The 10,800-nt window shown below is 35.8% G+C and overlaps 1 protein-coding gene across 1 annotated transcript; it reads right to left on the bottom strand.

The window, feature by feature from the left end:
• Nucleotides 1-7,547: 7,547 nt before the first annotated feature.
• On the bottom strand, nucleotides 7,548-10,447 carry LOC108339515 (indole-3-acetic acid-amido synthetase GH3.6). Its single transcript, XM_017576646.2, has 3 exons — nucleotides 9,878-10,447; nucleotides 8,588-9,516; nucleotides 7,548-8,375 (listed from the first exon to the last, which is right to left on the bottom strand). Exons 1-3 carry the CDS (start codon nucleotides 10,180-10,182, stop codon nucleotides 7,789-7,791), a joined length of 1,821 nt encoding a protein of 606 aa, XP_017432135.1. The 5' UTR covers nucleotides 10,183-10,447; the 3' UTR covers nucleotides 7,548-7,788.
• Between the last annotated feature and the right edge of the window lie 353 nt (nucleotides 10,448-10,800).

Raw genomic sequence — 10,800 nt, 5'->3', positions numbered from 1 at the left:
AAGCTCACAACATCACGACACAAACCAAATTCACAACACAATAACACATTGTTAAGTCTATACTCCAATCCAGATAATTCATATCACCAACCACCAATCACTATCGCTATATGTCATCTTCCATACTCCACCCATATGACCAGTTCACCAAAATCGAACCTACACACTAGTGTAAGACTTCTCGTTCACCAAAACGAGGCCTGTTAAGACAAGCTTATCTAAGAGAAAGACTAAGATCATCTATGTCATCTTTGGTTTTGAAGTTTAACAAATAACATTAAATGAAGTTGTCTTGAGTGCAATCTTGAGTCCTCAAATATACAAAGAAGTATAAACAAAGAACAGGCTACAATGGTCAAAACACTAAAAGTTGGATGATGGAAGCCAGCTCCAACTAAAATGAAGCAAGCAGCAGCTCCACGGGATAGACTAAACAAGTGCAACGAAAATGGTAGTAAATGGGTGATGTTTTGATGTGTTTAAGTGGAAGAGGTAAGTGTAGAGGCCTCTCAGCTCAGAAAGCCTTCCTAATAGGGAAGGAAGCTAGAGGAAAAGGGTAGAGAAATTGAAAAGAAAGAGTGACCCAAGAGAAAATAGGGCTGGAATTAAATTTTGCAGCATTTCACTAAAGCTTAAAAGTGAGATTTTACAATGGAGAGGACCTCTTATTTATAAGTGAAGAAGGGCCTTCAATCTGACCTAATTTCCTCCAAAAATTCAAATATAATTCGAGCTTGAGAGCCAAGCTAGCTGGGTCACGCTTCCCACTCTAAGCACACAAGGAAAACATGTGAAATTTGAAATCAGCAATGCAATGGCTGGGTGCACCAAGGTTTGGGCTAAGCGCTCAATGTAATCCGGAAGGCAAAGTCCTTTGTATTTCCAACTAGAAGCATAGCTGCCAAATTCAGAATGTACTCATTTTTTCCCCTTTTTAGCTCCTTTGCTTCCCTTGGCTTCTCAAGCTTCTTGGGTGGTTCAACCATGGTCTCCAAGCTTTATTAGACCCTACAAAACAATAGTACAAATGTTTTAGACAAGAAAAGAAGGATTTTAATAAGTAACCTTCTATAGAAGTAAAGTGTTGGGTGATCCTTCTTGTTCTTGAATCTTCCTTGCCATGACTCTAGTAAGAGGTCCAATGTGATTCCTAGATGGTCTTCCATCAGACCCTACCTCTTGAAAATGATCTGTCCTCAAATCTGCTTCATCTTGTTGATCATCTCTTGTGAAAGAAATCAAGTCGCAGATGTTAAAAGTAGGATTAACACCATAACTTTCAAGAAGGTCTAATATGTATGCATTATCATTTATCCTTTTGACCACTTTGAAATGATCATCTCCTCTTGGACTAAGTTTGGACTTTCGTGGAGACAGAAATTGTTCCTTTCTCAAATGAAGCCAAACTAAGCCTCATTCTTCAAAAACTATTTTCTTTCTCCCTTTGTTGTTATATTCAGAATATTTTTGAGTTTGTTTTTCAATTTGGGTTTTAACCTTTTCATGTAATTTCTTGGCAAACTCCGCTTTAGATACACCTTCTTTATGAAGAAAAAAAGATGATTTTGGAAGAGGTAGTAAGTCAAGAGGTGTAATAGGGTTAAAACCATAAACAACCTCAAAAGGAGAAATATTAGTAGTCTTGTGGACTACTCTATTATAAACAAATTCAATATGAGGTAGATGATCATCCCAACTTTTATTATTACCTCTTAAAATTACCCCTAATAAGGTAGATAAAGATCTATTTACTACTCTAGTTTGTCCATCAACTTGTGGGTGACATGTGGTAGAAAATAGAAGTTTAGTTCCCAGCCTTTCCTATAAAGTTTTCCAAAAGTGGCTAAGGAACTTAACATCTCTATCAGACACTATGGTTTGGGTAAGCCATGGAACCTTACTATTTCTTTAAAGAAGAGTCTAGAGATATAACTAGTATCATCTACTTTGTGGCAGGGTATAAAATGTGTCATTTTACTAAAACGATCTACCACCACAAATATAGAATCATACCCCTTTTGAGTTCTTGGTAATCCTAAAACAAAATCAATTCTTATGTCCTCCGAGGGGTATTAGCTATGGGAAGAGGTGTATAGAGTCCATAAGGCATAATTTTTTACTTGGCTTGTAAACAAGCTATGCATTTAAAACAATGCCTTTGAACATCTACTCTCATGTGTGACCAATAAAATTTACTTTTCAAAATGTTTAAAGTTTTATCAACTCCATGATGGCCCATGAGTCCTCCTTCATGACTCTCTTTAATAAGAAGCTTTCTAATGGATCCTTGGGGTATACAAAGTTTTCCTTTATTAAAAAGATACCCCTCAACAAGATAGAATCCATCAAAAGGCTTCTTAAGACATGATGAATAAGTGGATGCAAATGTTTCATCATTTTCATAAAGTTCTCTTATATCATCAAATCCTAATATTTGTGAGCCTAGGGTTACTAGTAATGCATGTCTTCTAGATAAAACATCCGCAACAACGTTAATACTCCCCTTTTTATGTGTAATTGATTATTTGATGACTAATGCCTATGACTGCTTCTTCTAACAATCTTAACAGATTAGGCTATTTATGTAATGGATTAGACTAAGTTCTCTGTTTTAATCGACTATCAAACTTATGTAATCGATTATTTCAACACTAAACAATATTAGCTATCCATTTGACATCCTTAACAAATTATCTCACATATAATAGATTATGGCATTTTATCTGTTTTAATCGGTTATGTAACCTGTATAATTGATTATAACAAAGCAGTTTGCCCCTGTTAGCTTTCTAAGTGATTTGGTTAAATCTAACATATTATACACCTTTTGTAATCAGTTATTTATACCAAAAATGAAATTTTTAACTTGTTTTAAGCTTGATTCTTTCAACATTAACGGATTCACATATCTAACACAAACACGATAAAGATAAAAACATTTTTTATGCCATTTGTTGTGCAAGAAACCATAGTTAATCATTCCTCATAAAAAACTAAGATATATGGCTAAGCTCTCCTTATCAACAAAAAATCATAAATAACATCTAACAAAAAGTCTCTCATTGAAATCTCTCAATAGACTATATGAGAACAATAAGCTAGCTTCTTATGAAAACAAAAGTTCAACTCTTACATAACACTAAGGATAAAAAAGATGTTTCATTCAATACAGTGTTATATCAAGCAAAACTTTCTATAGAAAATATAGTATGATAAGTGACCTTTAAATGCTTTAGCCTTGAAAAAGCATTTTATCTTTATAACATTTAATGAATATACATTTGTCTTATCAAACGATGCATTTATTAATGAACTGACAAATGATAAAATATCTTGAACACACTACACTACTTAACGCTTATTAACGTTTAAAACATTTAATGCATATACAAAAAAGTACTTTGATGCTTCTATACTTTGTCTCTTTATATCCGTGCATATCAATAAAGCAAAAAGATATTATCAAAATCACGACATCCAAGAAAAAGACAGTTTGAGAAAAAAAGAACACTCTAGGAATGTTTCCTTGAAGCTATCTTCTCTATCACATCGTACAAACTCAAGTTTTGCTTAAGATTGTGAGAAAAAACTCTGAACCCTACAAAGTAGACTAAAGTTAAACTTCACATCTAAAGGATACCAACTCCTCAAGGGTGGGTCCCTTCCACATTGGTACACTTCCCCTCCAACGGAAGCATTTCCAACCAACCACAACCACGAATAGCCCTTTCCAATCGGCTCTGATACCACTGTTGGGTCTATCGAGGAGGAAGTTCACCGGAGAGACACAAACACCAATGAAGTATGAGTCCAACCATATAAGGGATTGACACCACTCTCTACCTAAAACCTTAAAGCAATGGGTTAATAGGTCTCTTATCTTTATTTAGTGCTCTACTTTCTTATTTCTATCCAATGTGAAACTTAGACTCACACTTGGATTCCCATTAATATATATATATATATATATATATATATATATATATAATAAAAATCATTTTAAAATATTATATATCTTAGCATGCATAATCTACTCATTATATGGATTTCTAGAAATATTTAATTCAAAACCGTCTAAAATAATTATCAATTAAATAATTTTCAAATAACAATCAATTTTAAATATTATTTTTTAAACAAAATACAATTAATGAATTTAAAACAAAATTTGTAATCAAGTCATCTTTACACTCATTTATCATAGGTTTTAAAAATACATAAATAACTATTTTACCTTTTTTCAATGTAATTTTTAATCAAAACAATAAAAATTTTCAAAATCTAAAAATCTAGAATAAAAGTATTAAAACATATCAAAATTTTAGTATAAGTATAACAAAGTTGAGAATATTATTTTTATCAAATAACCTCATTAAAATTGATTAAAAATTTAAAAAGAAAAGAAATAAATAATATTCAAAATAAATATGAACTTACTCATATTGAAAATCTAATTTAAAATTTATGCCTAATTTCTCAACTACAATTATCTATGATCAAATTCCAAAAAAGACAAGAATAGGAAAAAAAGTTAAAAAAAAGGGAAAAGAGAGATTTGGAGAAAACAAAAAGAAAAACGTTTGCAGGAAAAGAAAGAAAGTGTTAAAGAAGAATGAAATGGGTTTTACACTAAAAAGTAATACTTATAAATCAATTACAAGTTAAATAGCTTTCAAAACCTTTTCAACATTAACCTAACTTCTATTTTCCAATTAATTATTTTCTATAAGAAACATAACCAATAACAACTGCAAACAATCTAATGCTTTAATTGCGGGTATTGTTTGTAAGTAAAATGTGATGATTTACCCTTTTAGCAAAGCTGCATGGGAGATGGAGATGGAAAGGAAAACAGACATATTAGATTAATTAGATTACATTTGGATAGGATAATGCAAATGTCTCTTTCTAAGAATTGGGTTTATAAAGGTTAAAAGTGAGAGAACATCCTTCGGTGCAAAGTACATTGTCATTAATATTTATTATTATTATTATTGATTAATTATGATTTAATTATCCCATTTTGTAAGCTTCATGCTAACATGTTTGATTGTTGAGAGAGTCCATTAATGATATATTTAAGTATATTTAGTAAAAGAAAGCAAAAAGTGGGAAAATGAGTAGTGAGTGTGGGGATATATATAAGCCCTTGTCGATGTCGGTGGTCCTCACTCGATTTTTATCACGTTGTTCCATCTAACAAGGTTGTTCATTCTCTTGCGTATGAAAAGATTGGTGCAAATGGCTTAACTCGTTTACCTACGAGGGGGTCCTGTGATCACTTTTTAATTTTATTATTCACGAAAAAAATGTACATTAAAATCAATTATGACAAAGTGTACGCAGTTGTTATTCAAGTGGCAGCAAAATTCTTTACTCACAACAACAAAAACAACACATTAATTGGAGTCATCTCAACATCACTCTAAAGCTAAGCTTGTGTACTTGGAAAACACTAAGACAATGCTAATTGCCGAATGTGGGGACAATTATTGCAAAATATTCCAAAACATCAAATCCTCAAATCATCATATTAGGCCCCCAAGTACATCCATTTCTTCATCATTATTACAATGCCAAAATTCAAATGTTTTTTGTGGTATGATCAAGTAAAAACATCTACCATTTTTAAATCAATTGCGAGTGGCTTTCTTAGTATTTGTTATCCTAAGATAATATATGATTTTTAATGATTTTATTCACGCCAATGTTTTACTATTTTTGTTATGGTAGACGTCAAATTTGACTACAACATAATGGTTTGTTTATAGAAGGAGATCTCAATTAATTCATACGTTAAAAAAATTAATTAATTCAGCTAATTATTGGTGTTAATACAAGAAGAGTCTAATCTCAATTGACACGAAAACTATTCCCATGACCTTTTTAAGCTGTGACACTTTAAAAACAGAATTGACAAGTTCTAACAGCAAAACAAAGTTAAGGTAATGGGAAGAAGAAGAAAAGTAACAACTGTCGAGTCGAGGACAATAATGAACACTAGATATGAAATTATGGTGACTTGACAATACATAATATTTGATGAAAATTATTGGATTACCTACCTACCGTTGAATTTTCTATGGAATGAATATGCAGAACAAAAATGGAAAACCATAAAGAGGACAAACGCATGAGTAAAATTTGATGCTTACTCTAATTCGGCAACACAAACTGAAATGTGGTACGAACCTTATCTCCTATGACACACTGTTAAGGCTTCGCTGCATTATTATCACTCTGAGCCGAACACAAAATGTCTCTGAAAAAAATGCTTGTCTCTTTCTTCTGGGTTGTTTGAATTTCATAATATTTTGTCTGACACACCCTTCAGAAATTGCTTTATATATTCCCTCTTTAAAAACAAAAGAACTGTTTTTTTGTTTGTTTGCAAAGAGAATAGAGCACAGAGGGAACAACCTTCTGACTGCACTGATTCTCCCTTATCTTCCCCTACTCACTTCACTCCAAAATTTTCTTGGCATTCAGCTTTGACCAGTCCTGGGATTTCCCAGTGTTGAATGGCCTGAAACCTGATTGAGTTGGTCTTTTGGTTGGTTCACAGTGGGGGCACTGTGATCATATAATATTAAAAGGGCCAAAGAAAACTTGTATAATATGATCCTAGAACTTGTGTTATGTGGTGCCACTGCCAGCAAATAGTCACTAGGAATTTCGTCACTAGCACACAAAATTGTTTTGTTTGCTTTTGAAATTGCTCAAGAAAGCATATGTTTGAACCTTGAACAGAAGCCCCCTGTTGATTTAATACCCACACATGGTTTTTAGTTCCTTGACCTTGTGACAGAATCTGACACACCAACTATTTGTTAAAATAGACTCACACAGAAAGAGAATTTGGACTCACTGTTTGCCATCACTGAGAGGAGCTTATCAACATTTTTTTTTTTTAAAACTACATTTATGATTCATCTCCCACCCTTTTCCCCTTCCACTAATTTCAAAATTATGGACAAAATACTCACCAGACTAGTCTTAATCAAACTCCAAAGCTTCTTTCTTTGCAGAAGAATAGAATAGCCCTGCTCACTCACGCAAACAGGATATATAACACTTTCCCTTTGTTCTCTTTTTCTTCTTCTTTATGTTTAATTAATTATTTCCTGTGATTCGTTAGATGGACATAACATAAATAGTGGAAATGGCTAGGAGAAAAAGTTGGCATGCTTTTTCCTGAAAACTATAGAAAAAGAAAGGAGTTCAGAAGTGATGGCTTTCTTTCTTGTTTGCCGTTATACGAAATAAACCCCATCACACATAAGAGAACATGCATGATTGCTGGCTGCAATTAAGATACCAATTCCAACCCAGTGTTATGATGATTATATACATACATACATCTATAGGGTTGTTTTTTTTTAGTCTACTACGCTGTCAAGAACGAGGTTTAAATTAAGATTCATGCAGTTAGGCCAATTGTTGTGAATTATTATGATGATAGGGTCCATAATAAAGTTGAGAAGACAAAAAAATAAACAAAAAAGGGAAACTAGTTTAGTGGATAAATAAAAGACAAGAGAAAGGCATTAGACAACAACAGCTTTCTTTCTTTCATCAAACAGGAATTGCTTTTTACAGTGGCTAGGTTCAGTTCACTATGCAAGTTAAAAACAAGGACTAAAATCAAAGTCTTTTTAAACATAGAATTAACCTAAAAAAGAGTAATTAAAATCCCTCCCTTCCCTAACATGTCCACAAAAAACAGTTCACGTGAACCGCCATGAAAAGCTACCAACCACATAATAATGTCCACCTTTAGATTCTTCATCAGTTCTGATTGATCCACTGCTTGTGGCCGGAAACCCATTTTGGACATTTGGGGCTAAAATATTTTTCCACCACCCTTGAGTTCAAGAGCTCCACCACAGGTGCAAACTTCACACACCTTGGTGTCTTGTACTGATTTATTGAAGCCCCTAGGCTTATGGCATAGTCCATGAGCTTGTCAAAAGTCCCCTGTTCCACAATCTTTATCTCAAGGGGCCCAATTGATTTGTCTGAGACTCGCCCTTGCCGATACACACTGTTCAGTGATTCCTCTATGGTTAAGCAACAGTCCTCAAACACACACGGTGGAATTGGGGTTGAACCTTTCAGAGCCAGCTCCCAGTACAACACATAGTGCCCAGGGATCGTTGTGGTGTCTGCATAGCTTGTGTAATCAGACACTGATGCATCAAAGGGCACCAAGTGTGTCACAGCATTCTTCATTGCGTTCTGAAGCTCCACCTCATCCGTCTTGTCTGAGTCTATGCTCAACACCACGTTCTTTCTGCACACAAAGTTGAATTGGGGTGCCTTGTTCTTGAATCCAGCCACCCTCAGCACATCACCAACTCTGTAACGATACAATCCTGGAAACACAAAAATCGTCAACTGTCAATTACCAAACCCATTGGTTACACTTGTTTAACAATTTTCTTCAATGTTAAGGATGTTCACGGTGAATTACAACTGCAATTAAAACTTTAGACAATGTTGACAAGGTGATGAGGAAACCATGACTAAAATTTAGAACCTTGATGTTGAGATAAAGGGTGAGCGAAGGGTGTGTGTTTATTCTTACCAGCATAAGTTGTGACAACGAGTTCATATTCTTGGCCAAGTTTGACATCAACGAGCTCAACCAGCTCCTGCTGTTGTTTCTCATTGAGGGATCTGGGGGTGTGGAGAGGGTCATTGACTCCATTGCTTCGGTTAACAGGCAAGAACTCGAAGTAGCACATGGTGGGAATAAGGGTGTAAGAGACCTCACTGGGTTTGCAAAGAGGGTTTAGGTTAACACCAAAATAGCACTCACTGGACGCATACATGGTGCACACAAGCGGGAGTCCATTGCTGTAGTAGTCCAATGTGGGGATGTACTGTGACATTGTCCCGGTCACAATAACATCCACATACTTAGTATTTGGCCACAGCCTAGTGATTATGCCCTGCCATGAGCTCTTGCTACACTCAGTCTGGATAAGATCCGCGAGCTTAGGATCAGGTTTGAGGATCTTCATGACAGCCTCACGGACGGAGGTGTCAGTGATCTGAGAGTTGATGGTTCCAGTTCTAATGTCGTTGCAAAGGAGGGACCAGTGTTTCTCAAGGAACCTAATGGCTCTTATGAAGCCAGAGGCAAAAACTGCCCCCACACGGAAAACTTCTTTGTTTTGGCAAAGGCCACAAAGGAGTTGGGAGTACATGCTTTGGTAGGAGTCAGGGCAGAGGACAGTCTCATTCGGGCTGGTGTAGTTGGTGTAGGGGTCATAGGGTCTGTCTTTGAAATAGGAACTTTTGTAGTAGCTGGTCAGAACTGGACGAGCCACAATCCCTCCAGGTGTTTTGGCCTCGGATTTTATGAACATTAGGTACATTCCTTTGCCCTTTTCCAAACCAGGAACAAACAGGCTCATCACTGGCATCAGAAGCCCATACAGTGAACTCCTCCTCCCTAGATCCTCTTCAATCGTTGGCATCAGCTTCCTCTCACCTCCTGATGTCCCAGAACTGCAAAAGCAAAAATGAACACACAATAAGAAAACCAAACAAACAACCCCATGAATATTTTGACATGCCCATGTGCACAAACAAACAAAAAAGGACACGAAAAACAAAACCCATGATAAAAAAATGCTCTTTTATCTTCTCTTGTTTCCACTTAAGTTAGACCTCGGCCACTCTATGAGGTCCGGTCTTAAGTTCAAACTTCATTATGTTATTTATTATATACAAAAGAAAAAGTTAAAACTAGACCAGTCCACTAGGATCGGCATAGGTGTTGGTTGTAGTGTATACAAGAGAACGTTGGAAGTAGGCCAAAAAGAGAAGGAAGTTTGTGTATGACAATATATATGTGCGTGCAGCATACCTAGTGAGAAATTCTGAGATGGGTTTGGAGCAAAGGATTGGAGAAGTGTCACCATTGGCGATGCGGTTGATGTCAGGTTGGATATCCTCGTAGGTTATGACAGGCAAGAGTTTCTTGAAAGTTTCACGGTCTGTCTGGCCGTGGAGACCGTGTCTCTTCAGGTACTCGACGTTTGCATTGCTGGAGAGGATTTCGGAGAGGACCCTCTTCTGAACTTGGTCGGCGTTGGCGGTGACATCCTCAATAAAGTCGAGAATTTTCTCGTTTTGCTCAACAAGGTTGTAGTCCCTTGGTGCCTCAGGCATGGTGATGGTGTGGTGGTTTAGCAGCTAGCTGGCAACACAACAACCTTGTTGCGGTGTGAGTATGTGTTTTGGGAAGGAAAGGAAACAAGAGTTTGGTGTGCGTGTGTGTGTGAGAGAGCGATAGAGAGAGAGAGAGAGAGAGAGAGAGAGAGAGAGAGAGAGAGAGAGAGAGAGAGAGAAGAAGAAGACAATGACTCTAATAGTAATAGAAGCTGGTTAGGAAGAAGCTAGGAGATGGTGTTGGGCGTGAGTTGAAAAGAAGAGAGAAAGTGGTTTATATAGAGGCACATGTCAAGCTGGGTTTGTTAGATGCGAAGGACTAGGGAGTAAATAGATGTAAAAGAAAAGGGTAGAATGGGGAATATGTAGCCGTTTTGTGTCACTTTTTGTTTTTACTTTTTCCTATATATCTAAACATTTATATCATGAGAAAGCACACTATAGAACATACAACTTCCATGCATTTATGGTCTTGTAATTAGGAGGGCATTTGGGCACGATGGGAAGGACTAGGCGAAGGACTTTGATTTGGCTTGTTAGGAAAATAAATAATGAATTGGTTTTGGTTATAGGGAAATTATTAATGATAAAGGGGAAAGAAAAGAAAAAGAAACGTGA

The sequence above is a fragment of the Vigna angularis genome, chromosome 5 (assembly GCF_016808095.1).
Source record: "Vigna angularis cultivar LongXiaoDou No.4 chromosome 5, ASM1680809v1, whole genome shotgun sequence".
Taxonomy (NCBI): domain Eukaryota; kingdom Viridiplantae; phylum Streptophyta; class Magnoliopsida; order Fabales; family Fabaceae; genus Vigna; species Vigna angularis.
Note: the sequence above shows the minus strand (reverse complement) of the source record. Positions and strands in the feature narration are given on the sequence as shown.

Bases quoted from the DNA above. Each gene is read 5' to 3' on its own strand.
- LOC108339515 (XM_017576646.2), bottom strand. From the start codon at position 10,182: ATGCCTGAGGCACCAAGGGACTACAACCTTGTTGAGCAAAACGAGAAA. The intron at 9,517-9,877 runs GTATGCTGCACG...TTGCTTTTGCAG, and splicing joins ATCTCAGAATTTCTCACTAG to TTCTGGGACATCAGGAGGTG. The intron at 8,376-8,587 runs GTAAGAATAAAC...TTGTGTTTCCAG, and splicing joins CGTTGTCACAACTTATGCTG to GATTGTATCGTTACAGAGTT.